The 22878-nt window shown below is 30.2% G+C and overlaps 1 protein-coding gene and 2 long non-coding RNA genes across 3 annotated transcripts; 1 reads left to right on the top strand and 2 right to left on the bottom strand.

Annotated features, from left to right (window-relative positions):
• Window positions 1-337: 337 nt before the first annotated feature.
• On the bottom strand, window positions 338-4545 carry LOC140445554 (uncharacterized). The gene is made up of 3 exons (XR_011951413.1): window positions 4204-4545; window positions 3830-4103; window positions 338-3770 (listed from the first exon to the last, which is right to left on the bottom strand). It is a non-coding gene; the product is annotated as an uncharacterized lncRNA (long non-coding RNA).
• Window positions 4546-12504: 7959 nt separating this feature from the next.
• On the bottom strand, window positions 12505-22797 carry LOC140446122 (uncharacterized). Its single transcript, XM_072538655.1, has 4 exons — window positions 22740-22797; window positions 22004-22162; window positions 21670-21940; window positions 12505-13276 (listed from the first exon to the last, which is right to left on the bottom strand). The coding sequence occupies exons 1-4, from the start codon at window positions 22795-22797 to the stop codon at window positions 12505-12507; spliced, it is 1260 nt and encodes a 419-aa protein (XP_072394756.1).
• LOC140445553 (uncharacterized) lies at window positions 14710-18669 on the top strand. Its single transcript, XR_011951412.1, has 3 exons — window positions 14710-15041; window positions 15145-15388; window positions 15448-18669. It is a non-coding gene; the product is annotated as an uncharacterized lncRNA (long non-coding RNA).
• Window positions 22798-22878: the final 81 nt, after the last annotated feature.

Below are 22878 nucleotides of genomic sequence, written 5' to 3'. Positions count from 1 at the left end.
CATAATATTAATACATAATACACTTAAAATACTTTTTTTTAAACTAGGACACAATAAAGTTTTAATTAAATAATAACAATAATAGTCTAAAATGTGAAGCAATTGTTAAAAAACTTCAATAGAAAATACAAATAATCTTTCATGTGACAGTTGGGACAAACAATAACATCAGAAATGATATAACCTAACTAAATTTGATTTCTTAAACAAGGAAAGAGTCTGTCTTTCCTTGTTTAATGTGGCCTCTCAAGATGGCACTTCCTGTCTAATAATATTTTTGCCCCCACTACCTTTACATTCCCTCTTTTGTCTTTTTGCTCGATGGTTTATGCACAGTATAGATAACAACCAGTATTCTCACTCTACCGCGGTACCTTTGATCTTTTTAGACAAAATTCGGTGACCTTGACGCCATATTTTCTGGACGAAAACCGTGGACTGGCCCTGCACATATGGACGCGACAGAGCCGACTTTGATTTATTTAACAAAATTGATTTTAATTTCAACCAATTTCAAAACTCTTCTTGCTACTCTTTCATTCTTCGAGAAATTAAAAAAAAAAAAAACCTAAAATTGTTTTGCGTTGTATTTATGATTTTGTTTTCTAAAGTTTCACAACTATTTGTTACAGAACTGTCTTATACACTATCAAAAAAAAATCAAATGGAGAGTTATGCAACAGTTTTTAATAAATATGCTAGTTTTAAAGCTGTATGGTTATAAAGTAGAATAAAATGCAAAGTTTCATTTCAAAATTCAAATACAGAGTTTGAAATCAGTTAATATATTTTAATTATATCTCACTAAAAACACAAGAGGATGTGAACAAAACTCCTAAATATGTATATTGATTAGTGATTGATCTTACCTGTTCATTGTAATAGACTATTTTGACTTGTTATTTCGATATAAACGATTAAATAATGTGTTATTGATGTTTCCAAATAATCATTTTATTATTTTTTCTTTTAGTTTTGTTTTCATATTTTTGAGTAGGGAAATTTCTGTTATTGAATTTTAATAAATAGTACAAACGTACACGGCTAAATAAAGTTGTACAATATTTGAGTGGACTTTGTTTAAAAGGTGACTAAAAGTTATGGTACTAAGTCGAGAAACATGTTTTAATAATATTCGGCTTTACAGCTAATATGTCAAAATTCTTTTGAAAGAGAATGTCAAGTATACCTACTTATAAAGTCAGCAGAATCACCAGTAGGGATTTTTAGATTACCAAATGTGTCACCGGTTCTATTTTTATATACATTAACATATTGATATACAGTTTTAGCCGACAAATTAGTTACACTTTTTGAGTAGCTGTCTGGTATATTATTTTTAAATAATATATTAGGGCTGGGTAAACAAAATTTGCTACACAAAACATTTTTGTAAAACTTTTGGCCCCTTGAAGTACATTAAGAGACATCCTGTTTAAACTGATTACTGAATCTTCTACCTCTTGCCTTTTTTCTAGACTGTAAAATTTGAACATTTATGAAATTAGCTAAATTTAACGAAGGACAAAATTTAGATGTAAGTGCCATGTAGTCTTCAATTGTCACATTATCGACACATTTCTTTTCTGTAGAATGTACAGAATGTTTTCTGAATTTTTTATTTAAATAATGGTTTTCCTTCCATAATTTTATAACTGTACTTCATAGCACAATTTTTCTTTTAGTTTTTTCTTACAATCCTTGTTGATGTACATTAGACGTCTAACGGAATCATACAAAGTGCTAAAAGTAGCGTCATCCTGTTAATGGTAAGAATGTATTTGTGGAAATAAAAAATAAATTTTTAAATGAACTTCATTTATTATTACATGTTGCATTAGATATTACATTTATTTGTTTATTTAATAATAACAAAGGTGACAGACCCACTGTCAAAATTAGACAAAAATACATTGTAGATAAATACAATTACAGATAAAAATCAAATATACATGTATAAAACAAGTACACATTAAGTTTACAAAGTATCATTTTGTAGTTTAAAATTTCAGAAGTTAAACAAATTATATCTCATGAGCACTGGTTTGCATGTATGAGAAGTCAGATCATACCTATATTTGAACCATAATTAGTTCTGCGATGAGATATATGGAAATGTAAATTCTGAAGAAGTGAACGGGAAGGAATATGAAAAGAAATTAGCTAAAGCAATTTAGGAGTATGGATTATTCTATAATTAATTGCTTTTGTTCAAATGTGATTTTGAATGATATTTTACATTTTTGTTTACTTGATCTTGATTAATGTCAATATAATTAATTATTAATTAATTAGAAGAAACACTCTAATACATTTTTATGGAATATGATCAGATATTTTAGTTATATCTCACTAAAAACATAAGATAATGTGAAGAAAACCCCTAAATGGGTATATTAATTATTGATTGATATTATCTGTTCATTGTAATAAAAAAGAGTATTTTGACTTATTATATTGTTATAAACAAGTAAATAATGTTATATTGATGTTTCCAAATAATCAATTTATTATTTTTTCTTTTGGTTATATTTTCATGTTTTTCAGTCTTGAAATTTCTCTTCATGAATTGTAATGAATATTATAAACATACACAGCTAAATAAAGTTATACAATATTTTATTTTAATAATATTCGGCTTTGCAATTAATATGCCAAAGGAATATGAAAAGAAATTAGCTAAAGGAATTTAGGAGTATGGATTATTCTATAAACAATTGCTTTTGTTCAAATGTGATTTTGAATGATATTTTACATTGTTGTTTACTTGATCTTGATTAATGTCAATATAATTAATTAGAAGTAATACTCAATACATTTTTATGGAATATGATCAGATATTTTAGTTACATCTCACTAAAAACATAAGATAATGTGAAGAAAACCCCTAAATAGGTATATTAATTATTAATCGATATTATCTGATCACTGTAATAAAAAAAGAGTATTTTGACTTTTTATATTGTTATAAATAAGTAAATAATGCTTTATTGATGTTTCCAAATAATCAATTTATTATTTTTTCTTTTGGTTATATTTTCATGTTTTTCAGTTTCAAATTTCTCTTCATGAATTTTAATGAATAGTACAAACGTACACAGCTAAATAAAGTTCTACAATATTTTAGTGGAAATTGTTCACAAGGGTGGCTAAAATTTATTGTACTAAATAGAGAAACATATGTTTTAATAATATTCGGCTGTACAGCTAATATGTCAAAATTCTTGTGAAAGAGACAGTCAAGTATACTAATAAAGTTAATAAAATCACCAGTAGGCATTTTTAGATTACCATATGTCTCGCCAGTTCTATTTTCATATCCGTTAAATATGAATATACAATAGTATCTCACAAATTGGTTACACTTTTTGAGTATATGCCACATATTTCACAACTATGGAATTCTTAAACATTTTTTTATTAAATATCCACACAAATAGGTTATAAAATTTCAATTTTTCAATTGTCAATATACTTCTTTTCTGTAGACTTTAACTTCTGAAGTTTATTTTATAAATAATGGTTTTTCTTCCTTAATTGTATAACTGTACTTCATAATACATTTTTTCGGGGAGTATTTATTGATAATTGTTGTGACACTTGAGTTGAACTTGGTGTTACTGGAAGTGTAGTTACATGTTCAGGTTCTCCATGGAATATGTTGTTTTTACCAGGAGTAATAGTAATATCCTGAAGTACAGTTATAGTGGATGGTTTATGTTTAATACTAACATTTTTCTCTATATCCATAGCTGAACTTTTCACTACTTCTAAAAGAAAAAGAGAAAGCTTACATCTGTGTTACATCTTAATTATTTATTTTATTTACCTTCATTAATAGGACATCTTGGAAGACATGTTTTGGACTACTGCAGAATAAGTATGATCAAAAGTTGATGAGCCCTCTGTTAAAGGAAAGTTTGTGAGAACTGCAGAAGGTTGTAATCGATTTCTCATATCATTCAGAAACATCTTATCAATAAGCGTCTATATTCTTTGATCTTATTGTCGAAATGAGTACCATAAAGACGATGACTTCTATGTAAACGTTCTGCCTTATTCAATAAATCTTCTCGTCCACATGCCATTAACCAAATTTTTGCCTAAATACAAACATTTTTTTAATACACGATGAAACGTTAATAAATAATATAACATCTTAACATCTGTAATACACAATTTTAATCCTAATTTAACACTCACCTATTAACATCTTTTGGAAAGAAAACAATACTTTTCCTAGAATTATTACAACACTTTGTAGCTGCACAAGTGTGGCAAGGCTTTTTGTTTTTATTTTTGTACATATCGACGTACTTATACAACGTAATTGCGAAATAAAAAATGTATAAAGTTTATTTGTATCTATAAATACACAAAAAGTAAACAAATACAATGGCCTCTATATTATTTATCTATGACAAATGACAATGGCCAATGACCAATGAGAGCCGTCAAATTTTTCGGAGTCCAGAGAAAATGGCGTCGCTGTCTGCGCGAGTAAAATGCGCGAACTTTCGCGCCAAAGCGGAGTGGGAATACTGGTTGTTGTCTATACTGTGGTTTATGTTTGAATAATAATTTTTTCCAATTCACTTCCAATATATTATTTAGTTTTTCTAATTACAATAAAAAAATGTTAGACTGTTATGAAGAAGTTTTAGAGTTTATTTATCACATTGTAGAAGAAAATCGTCTGGAACTTATATGAAAGCCATATATTCCCATATATTCGTGATAAAATTATATCTAAAATCCAATCGAATTTTACAATATTTCTTCAGCGCATTCACTTAAACAACAAATATTGTATGATACTTTATAAAAATATAAGCAGTTTCTATGGGATTGCCCATTTTTCAAATGTACACGTATAGACTTATTTTCATTATTCAGGCTCCATTAAATGAATTGTAGCTCTTTCTGGTCATAGAAGGGAGATTATTGTTGTTGAACTTAAAAACTTTCTCTCTTATACCCTGATTATAATACAATGCATAGAAGCCATCCCCCACTGGCATGTTTAGAATCAGTACACTAGATGTATATATGTATATTTTTAGGTAATGATCAAGAAAATAGATACAATAGTGCACATATAAGAACAAGAAATATTGTATTGTAGAAAAGCTATTTTGGAACCTGAAAAAGACAGTTTCCTTGTTTTCAACAAGTTCTACAATCCAAATTAAATACATCTCTTGCAATAATATGTGCTACAGCATTAACTTACAATCTGGGTTTAAGGGAAAATAATGGTGGTGATGATGATTTTGTAGAAAATGTTGATGTGTTGGTAAATAGAAATGTTAATGATGTGGAACAATGGTTAAATTATAGGAGACATTTTATTCAACAATTTTTTTGCATGAGAATGAGAATACTATTGAATATCATACTAAATGTTTTTTTTTTCTATTATTTCTCAAAATGTGATCATAATCATTGGCTTGACAACCTTTGTATTTGACAAGTATTTGTTCCTTACCTATATCTAATCTTTGGTCTTCCTCGTGTTATATGTCCATCTGACATTTGCTTATTTTGGAAAGTATTTCATCTTCTTTCATCTTTCCTCGTATTATGTGGTCCTATTTTGATGAATGTTAATTTAACCCATTATGACTGTATGTATTAAAGAAACTAATATATGTTTATTAAAAATGTATAATAATAGACAAATTAACAATTTTTTAATCTAAAAATCTATTAACTAACAACAAACATGTGTTACATAAGTGTAATGCTAGGTCATTATAGTATTGTAGCTAAAATAAAATAAATTCTTAAGAAACACAACGAAATTTGTATTAAAACTAGAATGTCCTCATATGAAAAATATAATTATTGCAGTCAATACACATGCGGACATCACATTTGCTACACATTGTTCGAGTACTACTGCTACACCCCTATCCTTCACAGCTACATCTTTTGTTGTTAGATATAGTTATTAAAAGGTGATTGTTTCCATCGCACCTTAGATTGTCTGATATTCTATTAAGCGAAACACCAAATTTCAAAGAACAGGGTCTTCCACCATGCATTTGTATATTTGTTAAGATATGACTAAGCAATACATCTTCTGAAATCTAATTGGGAAATCTTGGTGTAGCAGTACTTGCAGAGTATCCATCTGTTATTAATACTTGCATCAATGAGCCATGTGAAGATATACCACCACCACTTCTTTGAACGGATTCCAATTCTATATGTAGATATGTTTTGGTCCATCAAATCGATTCCTCCCATATTATTAATATTTGGCAATGATTTTAGGTCTTGGAATTTGTACATATTTTTTTTCTTATTTACTATATATGACCACAGTTCCCACAGGAGTAGCACCATAAATTATAGATGCAGCAGCCAAAATGTTATTGTCTACTCACTTTATGAAATGTCATGATCCACATTCCAAATTTGTCAATTCTTTATTTTCTCAGTAATGAACAAGTTTTAGGAATTGTGTCACCCCTAAAGGTTCCTGTAATATATTCTTTTAATTTCAATCGAGAGAGAGCAGCATAAAGTCCTACGATTTATCTCATTTAAGAATCTCCATACCGTTAATCAAATCAATCACCCTAACATTGAAAATTCTCTCAACATCGTAACTTTTCGGGTCAGACGCATGCACAAAGATCTAACTATGCTGTATAGTCTATTGCACTCCCATAGTTTCAGTCCACAACTGTTAGGAAAAATTAACCTTCATGTGCTTCTAGACAAACCAGGCTATTAACTTAATTACACATCATCGAACTAACTATGGATATAATTCTTATATATCTAGGTCTGGCTAGGTTTGCAAATTAATAAGTATACAGATAGTTTGGATTGCTTTGAAAAGCAAAGTACCTACTTTTAAAGTGCAGTTAATATCTTGCCTGTGATTATTTGATGCCACTAGCTGTGTAAATTATTTTAATTGATTTTAAATTATTGTGACCTAGTTTTAGTTTTTTTGTGTTTATTTTTTGTCTATGTTAGTTTTAATTTTAATTTTATGCTATGTATGTGAGTAATTAGGATTTTATATTTTTGTATTATACGATTGTATTTAAATTGGGCAATTTCTCATAGACAAATAAATAAATTAATTAATTAATTTCAAAAAGTTAACTATGTTTATATTAGTGAAAAGTTGAAAAACAACACATACTTCAAAGAGCCTAACGTTACATATAAGTAAATTTACAATTATTCCAAGCTGTTTTTATCAAACATAGACAAAGTAACTAACTATTTTCACAGACAACAACAAAAAAGCACTATTTAACAGTATTTTTGTAAAAATATGCGTTTTACTCTAAAAATAAGGTTTTTGCAGCACTTACTCGAAACAAATGTTATGCTCTATGATACTTTCTAAATTATATTTAGTTTAGACTGCAGTTACTCACTAACTAAAACAACTATCAGTATGACTTTCCACGGAAGTCTTCCTTATGTTTGTTTTGAATGCTTTATACCGTCATCTATGTGATTGTAGTCAAAATGAAACTTCATGTAAAGCCGACTAAATACATCTGCAAGTGTTACATAAAATTAATACTAGGTCATAATGGGTCATATATGCTTCTCCATCTGCCTTTTTTATTTTTCTCCTTTGTATATATGTCAAGGTTGTTCTGCCTAAAGTAGCCAATTCGCTGTCTTCACTTTGAGTAAGTAACCAGATTTCAGATCCATATGTAAATACTGGATGTATTAAGGTTTTGTGCAATTGGAATTTACTTTTTTTTTGTAATATCTTATCTTGGTTGTTTAATTGAGTCCTGAATGATTGGTGATGATGAATTGGGTATGAATGGTTGGTCTTGCTATGTTAGATGCTATTTAGCCAGATTCCAGTGTATTGTTTATTTTATCTAGGTACTTGTCTACTGCTACTCTATTATTGTACTTTCACTATATATGTTTTGAATTTATATAGTAATCTGTCTTTCTCTTGTACCTATATTCAACTAGAATTTGTTTATTCTGAGAATATATTATTGAATCCTTGTAAAATGTTAGATATACCTATTCTTTTTCATTTTATTTCTAAATATGTATTTTTTATATTCAATTTTAAAATAAATGACTATGAGTTTTCCTGAGTATGGGGTTCTAAGGAGTAGTGATGCGCAATACAAGGTGTTGCTTCCTGATAACACCTCTAGCCACTCCTACTCAATTCCTATCCTCAGCTCCAAGAAGTGTGGCTCAATCACACGGGTGAACCCCGGCAAACCTAAGCAACCTTACCGGAGATTGGGTAACCAACCCCAATGGAAAGTAGGGTCAGGGCTGACGAGGAAGGGAGAAATGGTCCTCCGAAAAGGGGGTTGGGCGATAGGCCAGTAACCTATTCTTGTAAAAAAGTACTACTACGAAACCTTCAGATAGGCCTCGGAATGGACGGATATCAAGACGACGACTCTGGCAACGGAATATGGAATTTACGCTGGGAACATGGAATGTCAGAACGCTAAATAGACCAGGAGCACAGAGGATCCTTCTACACGAACTGAAAAGATATAAAATAGGAATCACTGCAGTACAAGAGACTAAATGGTTGGGAAAAGGTATCCGGGACACTAAAACACACACTATACTGTATAGCGGTAAAGATGAAGGAAATAAAGAATTTGGAGTAGCCTTTATCGTAGATAATAAAATGAAGCACCTGATAACAGACTTTCAAGCCATCAATGAAAGAATCTGCAAGCTTAGGATAAAAACGCATTTCTTTAACATAACCCTTATAAATGTACACTGTCCCACAAATGAACAGGAAGAAGACACTAAGGTAGCCTTTTATCAAGATTTAGAACGAATCTATGACTCAATACCAAGAAACGACATGAAAATGGTGATAGGCGACACAAACGCCAAGATCGGAAAAGAAGAAGAATACACAGGGGTAATAGGGAAACATAGTTTGCATAGAGACACAAATGAGAATGGTCAGTTTCTAATAGATTTTGCAGCTGGAAAGAATATGATTATCAGTTCGACATGCTTCCCACATCGGGACATACATAAGGGCACCTGGATATCACCTGACGGAAATACGATCAATCAAATAGACCATATACTGGCTGAAAAAAGAATGGCGACGAGTATATTGGATGTAAAAAGCAGACGTGGTGCAAGCTGTGACTCAGACCATCTGCTAGTACAGGCACGGTTTAGATGCAAAATCAGTCGACAGGCAAAGGAAAAATATACAAAACAAGAAAAACTAAACTTAGACAACCTAAAAGTCTCTGAGGTACAAGAAAGATTTGAGAGAACAGTGGATGAAAAATTACTAGAAGAAAACAGAGCAGACTCCACAATAGAAAACCAATGGAACACAATAAGCAGTATCATACTCAACACAGCGAAAGAAGTCTTAGGAACAAAGACACAACGGAGAGAAGAAACATGGTTCGATGAAGAATGCAAACAAGCTATACAGGAAAGAAATGAAGCGCATAAGAATTACATACTCAGACGTACTAGAGAGAGAAAAACAGAACATGAGAACAAAAGACGAAGAGCAGATAAACTGTGCAGGCAGAAAAAGAGAAAGTATGAAAACCAACGGATACTAAACATAGAGAGAGAGTTTAAGGAAAACGAAACACGTAGCGCATACCAATTTATCAAACATCTAAGACAAGGATACAAACCGAGGACTAGCCTCTGCAAAAATAAGAAAGGTGAAATCATTAGCGATATGGACGAAATTAAGAGAACCTGGATGACATATTTTAAGGAATTACTAAACAAAGGGACACAACTACCATTACAACAACAGTGGCAGCAGCAGGCACGACAGGAGGTACAACAACAAGAACTGGGGAAAGATGGAGAAGAAAATGAATTAACTAGACCCCCAACGCTAGAGGAGGTCCAAACGGCAATCCACATACAAAAGAGCCATAAAGCACCGGGAATAGATAAAATACCGGCAGAACTACTCAAGCAAGGAGGAAGGAATTTGACACAACAGATGTACCAGCTAATACGAGAGATATGGATAGAAGAAGAAATTCCCCAACAATGGAAGAAAAGTATAATCTGCCCTATTCATAAAAAAGGAGACAAACTGTTGTGTCAGAATTATAGAGGCATCTCTTTACTTTGTTCGGGATACAAAATACTCACAAACATCATTAATCGAAGACTACAACCTCTCACGGAAAAAATCATCGGGGAATATCAAGCAGGGTTTAGGCAAAATAGATCTACCATTGACCAACTATTTACAGTTAAACAAATACTAGCCAAAGCATGGGAATATGACATGGACGTTTACAATCTCTTTGTAGATTTTAAACAAGCCTATGATTCAATAGATAGAACAATTCTACCTAATATACTGAAAGAATTTGGCATACCATCAAAATTAATACGACTAGTGCAAATGACAATGACAGAAACAGAAGCACAGGTATGTATTCAGGGACAGATCACTGATGCGTTTACGATAACGCAAGGACTGAAACAAGGCGACGGACTAGCTCCAACGCTCTTTAATCTTGTTCTGGAATATGTAATTAGACGATTGACGGTGAGCGGAAATAACATACTTACAAACAAGTCTACCCAATTAGCAGCATACGCAGATGACATAAACATAATGAGCAGAACAATGAATGCAGCGGAAGAAACCTACGTTGAGTTGAAACAGAGTGCAGAAGCAGTAGGGCTAGCAATAAATACAAATAAAACAAAACTACTCATACAAACCAGATCAAATAGACCGGTGCAACAACACTTTATTGACGATATAAAACATGTAAATAGATTCACATACCTAGGAATGGATCTGGTCGCAAGCAATGAAGAAGAACCGGAAATAAATAGAAGGCTTGTGCTGGCAAATAAAGCCTATTTCGCGATGGGCCACATATTCAAATCGCGAGACGTACACCGGAAAACAAAACTCCGGGTCTATAAAACAATAATCAGGCCCATAGTAAGTTATGGTTGCGAAACATGGGTGGTGACACAGAAATCTGCCAATGCATTAGATGTGTTTGAAAGAAAAATATTGCGTAGGATCCTGGGCCCAATAAGTGAAAACAACAACTGGCGAATTAGGTACAATAGAGAAATATACGAGCAATATAGCGAACCAACTCTAGCACAACATACTAAACTGCAGAGATTACGATGGGCAGGGCACGTGGTCCGCATGCATGAGAATAGAATCCCCAGAAAATTATTAAATGCAAGAATGCAGGGAAAAAGACCTGTTGGAAGACCTAAAAAGAGATGGGAAGATGAAGTCGATGAGGATGCCAGGAACTGCCTGGGAACGCGTTCATGGAAAAGAACAGCGGTAAATAGAGATGGTTGGAGAAGCCTGTTGAAGGAGGCCAAGGCCCGATTTGGGCTGTAGCGCCATTGGATGGATGGATGGATGGATGAGTTTTCCTCCTTTTAAATAAGTGTTTATTTGATAAACCTTTCCTTACCAAATATAAAATTAATTACACATGTAAATAGCAATACATATACTATTTATGTAGATGACATAGTCTTTTAACAAGAAGAAACTGGAGTTGTTTGGGAATTTGAAAAGTGAAGCAAGAAAATTACTAATGTTAATGGTATCTATAAATTTTAGTTTGTTACATATAAAGCATTTTAAGATATATATATATATATATATATATATATATATATATATATATATATATGTATATATATATATATATATATATATATATATATATATATATATATATATATATATATATATATATATATATAATAGTAGAACGATTTGTAATCTGTAATTTTAATTTAATCAGAACTACTTTATCCATCATGGCAATCTGTATTTTGCGAACTGCTGTTTTGAAAAGATTTGTGGTTGTTGTGTTGAACCATGTACGTAGATTTTTCAGCCAGAAAATCCTTCGCTTTTCTGGTTCACGTTTTCCTTCCACTTTTCCAGTCAAGATTAGTTGCAGCAGTTCATATCTTTCGCTGTTCCTCATGATGTGACTGAGGTATTCTATTGTGGTTAGCAGGTCTTTTTCTTTTTGCATTCTCAACAAAACATCCTGATTAGTAACGTGGTCGGTATAAGATATCTTTAGAATTCGACGGTAAAGCCACATTTCAAAAGCCTCAATTTTCTTGCAATTATAGACTTTTATGGAAGGTTATTACTCTGGTTTGAACCCACCTATTGGAAAAGGTGGACTAATAATTATTCATATTGGATCTGAAACTGGCTTTGTAAATGGTGGTTTTTTAGAATGTACTTCAAGAACCACCAAAGAGTATCATGACAATAGAGGTATGTATTTGAAGAATATTTAATGGTATCAGACGGTTAGTAACATACCGCAAAATTCTGTTATAGTAATGGATAATGTTAATTGCCATTGTTGTTTAATTGAAAAACTACCAACTTTGGCTTTATAAAGGCATTATTTACTTAATTAGTTAAAAGGAAAAGAGATCACATTTGATAAAACGATGGTTAAAAAAGAACTCATGAATTATTGTTCAATAACACAAACAAAAGTATAAAAAATATGTAATCAATGAAAAAGCTAAAAATGTCGTGTTTTTAAGAGCCACTTCATTTTTCACCTGGGCCCAAATTTTCTCAATGGGATTCAACTCGCAATGATATGGAGGCAGCCGCAGTACAATTTGACCATTTGTTTTAGCCATCTCATCAGTTACGTACATATTATACTTATCTTTATTTACACGTACAAGATGTAAAAGTTCTGACCTAACCATCTCCATATCAAAAGGAATGTTTTTTATTTGTAACCATTCTTGCATATATTTCTTTGTTGATGATGTTGTCGGAATTTTTTCTACTTTTCGGCTGTGATATGATGCATTATCCATTACAATAATAGCGTTTTTTGGTAATTTTTGCAAGATATTAAACCAATTTTCAAAAACAGATGCATTCATTTCTTCATGGTAATCCTCTGTCTTTCTTCCCTCAAAAAGTAAAACCCCTTCATTAACAAATCCTAACTCTGATCCAACATGTAAAACTATGAGGCGTTTTCCTTTCCCCGATGGGTTTTTCAAACCAGTAGACAGCCCCTCAATGAATGCCTGTCTAGGGTTTTTTATGGCGCAGTCTACCCACACTTTATCTTTGGTGTGACCTTCATTTGCCCATGTTTCGTCAAGGTAATAAATGGGCCTACCTTCACTTCTGTACCTTTTTATAGAAGTTAGGTAATTACGCCTCCATCTGACAACATCATCACGTTCAATTAGAATACTTGTTCGACTTCTCTTCAAGTACCTACAAAATAATAGAATGTTACATTTAGACCAGGGCAGATCTGTGAAAAAGTCTGTTTTTGGATATGAGATGTGGCATTCGGATTTTTGCAGAAAAAGTTAGGTATAGTATTTTTAAAGTCAGTTGAAACACCCAAAAAACTGGTTGCCCACAAACATTAAAAGAATAATATCATATTACCAGACATGGGCGCATCATTTATTTGTATATTCAAATATAGATTAACGAAGAACAGAATAAGGTCAATTTTAATTTACTTAACTGTCGTAAAGTACATAAGTGTATAAAAAAGTTTTTTACATATCATATTTAGCAACAAAAATAATTTATATATAATGGCAATAGACCATATTGACAGTATAATGATTTAAAACAGTTATTATACTTCGTAAAATAAAAAAACTTTTTAGCTGTACAGCACTGGCATGAATCAACAGCGTTTCTTATCTGTACACAATCGCCGCCGGCTGGAAGCGAACCTTCAAGTAGCCTGTTAAATATTTGTGATTTTGAATAACATATCAATGTCCAATATTTATTTGATGGAATGTATCTTTCATTCTCTCTTTCTTCTATCTCTTTACTACGAAGTACGGGGATTGTTCAAATACGTTTGAAACATTAACGCGTGTTATTTATACTTTAACTTGATTACCGGTAAATGTAATATTAAACTGCCCTTATAGGTAAATCTCGTCGGAGTGAAATGTTTCAACTGACTTTATAAATACTATAATAACTTCAATAATAACAATTGACTCATGCTCCCTCTCAAATATGCCCGGAGCATTAATAAAAACATTAAAATATTTAAAAATTACTAAAAATATCGATTTTTGTCTACTTTCTTTGCTCATAACTTTAAAACTATTAATTTTGGAGGAAAGTCGTACATAAATAAAACAAAGATAATTCAATTTCCTATGATATATGAGTGGTTAAAAATGTCTTCCAACCATTTAGGTTGTACTTAGGTCCTTCGTAATTGGTTTAGAAAATTTTTATAATCTACTCAAACCGTCCACCAAATCTGAAATTTTTTAAAAACTTTTAGAACAAACATTAGACCATTTAGATGTTTGCAATTTTTTTTAAATATAAAGACGCACTCTACCGGATGGTAACTTTTGAACCATTACCTTATTTTTTCGATTCTCTTTCTCATTTTTTCATGTTTAAAACACTCATAACATATAATAATAAAAATGTTATGTTTGTTGCATATATTTAAGTTTGTATTACAGATGGTAAGAAAGAGAAGAGAAAATATGATGGCAGATGAAGGATAAGGATGAAGAGAACCGCATGATGGCAGAAGGTTAAGGTTAAGATTCGTAGCTTTTAGCAAAGCTTTGCTTTTATTATTCACAGTATAGACATAGAAAGTTGGGTTGTTCTCTGGTATAGATAACAACCAGTATTCCCACTCCGCTTTGGCGCGAAAGTTCGCGCATTTTACTCGCGCAGACAGCGACGCCATTTTCTCTGGACTCCGAAAAATTTGACGGCTCTCATTGGTCATTGGCCATTGTCATTAGTCATAGATAAATAATATAGAGGCCATTGTATTTGTTTACTTTTTGTGTATTTATAGATACAAATAATCTTTATACATTTTTTATTTCGCAATTGCGTTGTATAAGTACGTCGATATGTACAAAAATAAAAACAAAAAGACTTGCCACACTTGTGCAGCTATAAAGTGTTGTAATAATTCTAGAAAAAGTAATGTTAGCTTTTTTTCGTTTCCAAAAGATGTTAATAGGTGAGTGTTATTAGGATTAAAATTGTGTATTACAGATGCTAAGATGTTATATTATTTATTAACGGTGGATTTTCATCGTGTATTAAAAAATGTTTGTATTTAGGGCAAACATTTGGTTAATGGCATGTGGACGAGAAGATTAATTGGATAAGGCAGAACGTTTACATAGAAGTCATCGTCTTTGTGGTACTCATTTCGACAATAAGATGTTTCTGAATGATATGACAAAATCGATTCTTCAGCAGTTCCCACAAATTTTCCTTTAATGGAGGGCTCATCAACTTTTGATCATACTTATTCTGCAGTAGTCCAAAACATATGTCTTCCAAGATGTCCTATTAATGAAGGTAAATAAAATAAATAATTAAGATGTAACACATATCTAAGCTTTCTCTTTTTCTTTTAGAAGTAGTGAAAAGTTCAGCTATGGATATAGAGAAAAATGTTAGTATTAAACATAAACCATCCACTATAACTGTACTTCAGGATATTACTATTACTCCTGGTAAAAACAACATATTCCATGGAGAACCTGAACATGTAACTACATGTCCAGTAACACTAAGTTCAACTCAAGTGTCACAACAATTATCAATAAATACTCCCTGAAAAATGTATTATGAAGTACAGTTATACAATTAAGGAAGGAAAACCATTATTTAAAAAAAATTTCAGAAGTTACAGTCTACAGAAAAGAAGTATATTGACAGTTGAAAAATTGAAATTTCCTTAACATATTTGTGTGGATATTTAATGAAAAAATGTTTAAGAATTCCATAGTTGTGAAATATGTGGCAGATACTCAAAAAGTGTAACTAATTTGTGAGATACTATTGTATATTCATATTTAACGGATATGAAAATAGAACTGGTGAGACATATGGTAATCTAAAAATGCCTACTGGTGATTTTGTTAACTTTATTAGTATACTTGACTGTCTCTTTCACAAGAATTTTGACATATTAGCTGTACAGCCGAATATTATTAAAACATATGTTTCTCTATTTAGTACCATAAATTTTAGCCACCCTTGTGAACAATTTCCACTAAAATATTGTAGAACTTTATTTAGCTTTGTACGTTTATACTATTCATTAAAATTCATGAAGAGAAATTTGAAACTGAAAAACATGAAAATATAACCAAAAGAAAAAATAATAAATTGATTATTTGGAAACATCAATAAAGCATTATTTACTTGTTTATATCAATATAAAAAGTCAAAATACTCTTTTTTTATTACAGTGATCAGATAATATCGATTAATAGTTAATATACCTATTTAGGGGTTTTCTTCACATTATCTTATGTTTTTAGTGAGATGTAACTAAAATATCTGATCATATTCCATAAAAATGTATTAGAGTATTACTTCTAATTAATTATTAATTAATTATATTGACATTAATCAAGATCAAGTAAACAACAATGTAAAATATCATTCAAAATCACATTTGAACAAAAGCAATTGTGTATAGAATAATCCATACTCCTAAATTGCTTTAGCTAATTTCTTTTCATATTCCTTTGGCATATTAATTGCAAAGCCGAATATTATTAAAATAAAATATTGTATAACTTTATTTAGCTGTGTATGTTTGTACTATTTATTACAATTCATGAAGAGAAATTTCAAGACTGAAAAACATGATAATATAACCAAAAGAAAAAATAATAATTGATTATTTGGAAACATCAATAAAACATTATTTACTTGTTTATAACAATATAATAAGTCAAAATACTCTTTTTTATTAAAATGAACAGATAATATCAATCAATAATTAATATACCCATTCAGGGGCTTTCTTCACATTATCTTATGTTTTTAGTGAGATGTAACTAAAATATCTGATCATATTCCATAAAAATGTATTAGAGCGTTTCTTCTAATTCATTAATAATTAATTATATTGACATTAATCAAGATCAAGTAAACAACAATGTAAAATATCATTTAAAATCACATTTGAACAAAAGCAATTAATTATCCATAGAGAATAGTCCATACTCCTAAATTGCTTTAGCTAATTTCTTTTCATATTCTTTCCCGGTCACTTCTTCAGAATTTACATTTCCATGTATCTCATCGCAGAACTAATTATGGTTCAAATATAGGTATGATCTGACTTCTCATACATGCAAATCAGTGCTCATGAGATATAATTTGTTTAACTTCTGAAATTTTAAACTACAAAATGATACTTTGTAAACTTAATGTGTACTTGTTTTATACATGTATATTTGATTTTTATCTGTAATTGTATTTATCTACAATGTATTTTTGTCTAATTTTGACAGTGGGTCTGTCACCTTTGTTATTATTAAATAAATAAATAAATGTAATATCTAATGCAACATGTAATAATAAATGAAGTTCATTTAAAAATTTATTTTTTATTTCCACAAATACATTCTTAACATTAACAGGATGACGCTACTTTTAGCACTTTGTACGATTCCGTTAGACATCTAATGTACATCAACAAGGATTGTAAGAAAAAACTCAAAGAAAAATTGTGCTATGAAGTACAGTTATAAAATTATGGAAGGAAAACTATTATTTAAATAAAAAATTCAGAAAACATTCTGTACATTCTACAGAAAAGAAATGTGTCGATAATGTGACAATTGAAGACTACATGGAACTTACATCTAAATTTTGTCCTTCGTTAAATTTAGCTAATTTCATAAATGTTCAAATTTTACAGTCTAGAAAAAAGGCAAGAGGTAGAAGATTCAGTAATCAGTTTAAACAGGATGTCTCTTAATGTACTTCAAGGGGCCAAAAGTTTTACAAAAATGTTTTGTGTAGCAAATTTTGTTTACCCAGCCCTAATATATTATTTAAAAATAATATACCAGACAGCTACTCAAAAAGTGTAACTAATTTGTCGGCTAAAACTGTATATCAATATGTTAATGTATATAAAAATAGAACCGGTGACACATTTGGTAATCTAAAAATCCCTACTGGTGATTCTGCTGACTTTATAAGTAGGTATACTTGACATTCTCTTTCAAAAGAATTTTGACATATTAGCTGTAAAGCCGAATATTATTAAAACATGTTTCTCGACTTAGTACCATAACTTTTAGTCACCTTTTAAACAAAGTCCACTCAAATATTGTACAACTTTATTTAGCCGTGTACGTTTGTACTATTTATTAAAATTCAATAACAGAAATTTCCCTACTCAAAAATATGAAAACAAAACTAAAAGAAAAAATAATAAAATGATTATTTGGAAACATCAATAACACATTATTTAATCGTTTATATCGAAATAACAAGTCAAAATAGTCTATTACAATGAACAGGTAAGATCAATCACTAATCAATATACATATTTAGGAGTTTTGTTCACATCCTCTTGTGTTTTTAGTGAGATATAATTAAAATATATTAACTGATTTCAAACTCTGTATTTGAATTTTGAAATGAAACTTTGCATTTTATTCTACTTTATAACCATACAGCTTTAAAACTAGCATATTTATTAAAAACTGTTGCATAACTCTCCATTTGATTTTTTTTTGATAGTGTATAAGACAGTTCTGTAACAAATAGTTGTGAAACTTTAGAAAACAAAATCATAAATACAACGCAAAACAATTTTAGGTTTTTTTTTTTTTTAATTTCTCGAATAATGAAAGAGTAGCAAGAAGAGTTTTGAAATTGGTTGAAATTAAAATCAATTTTGTTAAATAAATCAAAGTCGGCTCTGTCGCGTCCATATGTGCAGGGCCAGTCCACGGTTTTCGTCCAGACAATATGGCGTCAAGGTCACCGAATTTTGTCTAAAAAGATCAAAGGTACCGCGGTAGAGTGAGAATACTGTGGTATAGTATTAGCAAAGGATATAGACGCTAAGCGTCTATATTCTTTGGTATTAGTATTATCAAAGAATATGTATTATATTCTTTGATTGTACTTACATACATATTAAAATAAAGTAGTTTCATGTAATATATATTTCATTCTACACTACATACACAGTACACAACAATTGGCGACGAGGATTAATAAATTTTTACTTTTACGTACCATACAAAAGTGAAAAACGATAAATTATGGAAGCCGCAACTACCAGTACATTACAAATTCATTCTACATTTACAGTGGAATCGTTTAATGAATCAGTTACAAAATGGTCACGATGGGTGAAACGCCTGGAAGGAGCTTTTAAAGTTTTTAAAATAGATCACAATATGAAATTATCTTATCTATTACATTATATGGGTCCTGAAGCCTATGATACACTATGTGACAAGTAAGTACCAGATGATAAAACATAGAATGAAATTATTACACTATGTAATGTACAATTTTTACAATCATACCCCTTTGGAAATTGCTGAAATTTACAGGTTTCAAACCAGAAAATAAGCCGATGGAGAATCAGTGCAAGAATTCTTACTAGCATTACAGAAGACAGCAATAAATTGCAATTTTTAAGCATATCTGTAATAAGGAACCAATTTGTCTTTGGATTACGTTCCAAAAAAAATACAAGCAAGACTATTGGAAACAAGGAATCTAGACTTGGATCGAGCAGTAGAGATTGACAGTAGTTTGGAAACGATCAGAAAAGAACAGTAATCAATTAAATTACAATAATTCAATTAACAAAATATTCAAAACTCAATAAGAGTAAAAAACATACTAATACAAGTTAAAATGTAAATTCAAGTACAAATATTACACATTCTAGTTCAAACACTAAAACAGGTAATATGTTATCGTTGTGGGGATGCTTCTCATTTAGCCAATCAATGTAAAAAGAAAAATTTGGTATGTAATTTTTGTAAGAAAAGAGGACATTTACAAAAAGTTTGTTTGAAAACTAAAAACATAAATGCTGTTGAGGAAATTTTAAATGTACATTCAACTAATTTAAAAGATAAATTTATTATTAGTTTGAAAGTAAATAACAAACCGATACAGTTTGAAATTGATTCAGATGCTGTAGTCAGTATTATTAACAAAAATGTATTTAATTAGAATTGTACTGAATTACAATTACAAAATACTAATATAAAGTTAGCTACTTACTGTAAAAATGAATTACATGTTTTAGGTATGGCTTTGGTGACAGTTGAGCATCAGAATAAAACTAAATTCTTGAAATTATATATACTTGATGGTGAAGGTCCTTCATTGGTTGGGAGAGAGTGGATACATTCATTAGATATAAATTTACACAATGTGAACACTGTCTCAAATGCAGAAAAGGAGTTACAACAATTGTTTACAAAATATAAAGATTTATTTGACAAATCTATTGGACAATTTTCGATTTCTGATACCAAAGTTATACCTACCTTAAGTAGATCTCCAAGAATATGTAAACCTATTGTAAAAATGAATTTGTAAAAAAATTCATTGTCAAGGAAGAAAATGTTATATTTGATGCATATATTTAAGTTTGTATTACAGATGGTAACAGAAAAGAAAAGAAGGAGAGAACCGGATGGCAGAAGGTTAAGGTTAAGACTCATAGTTTTTAGTATTGTACTTACATATTATAATAAAGTAGTTTTCAAGTAATATATATTTCATTCTACACTATATACACAGTACACATCAAAAAACAATCAGTATTGAGCGATTATTTGGTATAAAAATACCAAAAATTAAAAAAAAATAGGTTGAAGAAAGTTTAACTTCAAAGTTCAAAATCGGTATACATAAAAAAATGCATTTTCTCAGCTTCCAATCGAGCAATTTTCTTCATTTTTTTTTTAATCCGAAGTAACTCGAGTAGAGCCAGCTAAATAGCGCATTATCAAATTCCAAATATGTTTTAATTTTATTATAATAAATAAATAATTTTTTTTCTAACACACATCTACCTTACTAACGCACTTCTAAATGCCAAAAAGGCTTTAGTTTTGTTGTAATAAATTAATTTATTTATAACAAAATAAAACCACATAGGTATTTCTTCCTACGTTGTGGAATATTTTTAACAAAAACTTACCACACATGTACCTTTTAACGTTATAAATAGAAATATTCTCATTTGAATAGTCTATAATTATTTAAACAATCTTTGTTTAAACAAATTAAATTTTTTTGTTAATTTTTTTTTACCTGGCGGGGTACTTATCAGTTTCAGCGGTTCTGATTTCGCCCCAGAAGAATATGTCATCTGTGTTTATATTTCCTTGATCAAATAAAGACTATTTAATTAAAGAAAGATTGTTTAACTAATTATACAGCTTTCAAATGAGACAATTTGCATTTAGAGCGTTAAAAGGTCTACAACATAGGAAAAAAGAAGTAGTTATATTTTGTTAATTTATTTTTAACATTACAGCATCTTTTGGGTTAATGGTATTTATTGCTATTTTGCAGCAAGGGAAATAAATTAAGACAGTTTTAACCTATATTCGTATAACAGGAAATTTAATCATTACCTTTATTTTATTTTTGTACGGCTTTGCTCCAAAATAAATAGCAAAATAGCTTTAAAGTTATAAGCAAAGAAAATAGAAAAAAAATCTATATTTTCAGTAATTTTTAAAGCTCTTTATCTTCTAATCGATTCCCTAATTCAGACGTAATATATTTTTTGGGTTGCACGTTTTATTTATTATTGTGGCTAACCTATATTTACTTACTTAAAATTGATTTGCTTCAAGAATTTATATAATAATGAACGACACATATTTGGAAAATCTGGGCGGTTGCTTACTTCACTTAAAATTTTATTTAATGTAGGCATTTCATTCTTGAAAAAGAAGCTGTGTACTATCTGGCGTATAGATGTTTTAACTTTTTCATCATATGTTGCAAGAATAGAAGGTCGACCGCCAATATTTTTAGAACATCTTACTGTTCCAGTTTGCTTATATTCTTTAATTGTTCGGTAAATAGTTGAATTCGCAACACCTAAAATTAGCACATTACTTTAGTAAGTCTTGATTTTAACTATAACTATTCTGCAAAACTAACCTGTTGCCTGTTTTATTTTTGCTACCGTGGCTGTTATTTTCATTCCAGAATTATCACTTTTGATTTGTTTATACATGTTTATAATGCATTGTTTCTTATTTGTAGATAAATGACCCAAATGTACTCGGCGTTTTTTTGGTGGAGAAAAATTAATTGAATCTATATTGTTATCTTAATAACACTAATCACTAATATGTCGCTAAATAGTTCTGAAAAGAACTGTTTTTATATAAATACAAACGAAAAATCTAAAAAATGTAAGGAATACCGCAGAAAATACAAAAAATTTTCTATATAAATTTTGAATTTTAAAATTTCACAAATGTCATTAGTGTCAAAATGTCATAATTTAGTGGAGTCAACTTGCCTGCGATTGGACCAATTAGAAACAAGAATTACGGCGCGGAAAATTTGAATTACTCCTCCTGGTTAAAAAACAGACCATAGTAAGAAAATAATGTCTTTCTACTGTTAAATTTTTCTTCGGGTTACAGTATTTTTCAAATTTCACTACAACTTCTTGAAATGTTACAGTATCCATGTTAACCTCAAATGACTTGTAAATATTTCTTGCATCTGTACCAATATAGTGCAATAATAAAGCTACTTTTCTCGCATCGTTTTCTTCCTCTAAACCTGTGGCCCTCAAAAATATTTTGAAATTTATGCTCCACTCTCCCCAGTTGTGTGCCAAATTTCGTTGCATTGACAATGGTTGGATTTCATTTCCTATTACGGTACTTTTTTTTTACAACGACAGGTTGATTCTGCTCTATAGAATCTTGTTCCGACATGGTTGAACCATTGTTTAAATAGGACTAGTTAGACAATCCTTATGGAACAAACGTTTGATTTTTATTCTGCCGTCATATGGC

The sequence above is a fragment of the Diabrotica undecimpunctata genome, chromosome 7 (assembly GCF_040954645.1).
Source record: "Diabrotica undecimpunctata isolate CICGRU chromosome 7, icDiaUnde3, whole genome shotgun sequence".
Lineage (NCBI taxonomy): Eukaryota > Metazoa > Arthropoda > Insecta > Coleoptera > Chrysomelidae > Diabrotica > Diabrotica undecimpunctata.
Note: the sequence above shows the minus strand (reverse complement) of the source record. Positions and strands in the feature narration are given on the sequence as shown.

Bases quoted from the DNA above. Each gene is read 5' to 3' on its own strand.
- LOC140446122 (XM_072538655.1), bottom strand. From the start codon at position 22,797: ATGTCGGAACAAGATTCTATAGAGCAGAATCAACCTGTCGTTGTAAAA. The intron at 22,163-22,739 runs GTAATAGGAAAT...ATAACAATATAG, and splicing joins CGTTGTAAAAAAAAAGTACC to ATTCAATTAATTTTTCTCCA. The intron at 13,277-21,669 runs GTAAGTAAATAT...ATTATTTTGTAG, and splicing joins TTGAAGCAAATCAATTTTAA to GTACTTGAAGAGAAGTCGAA.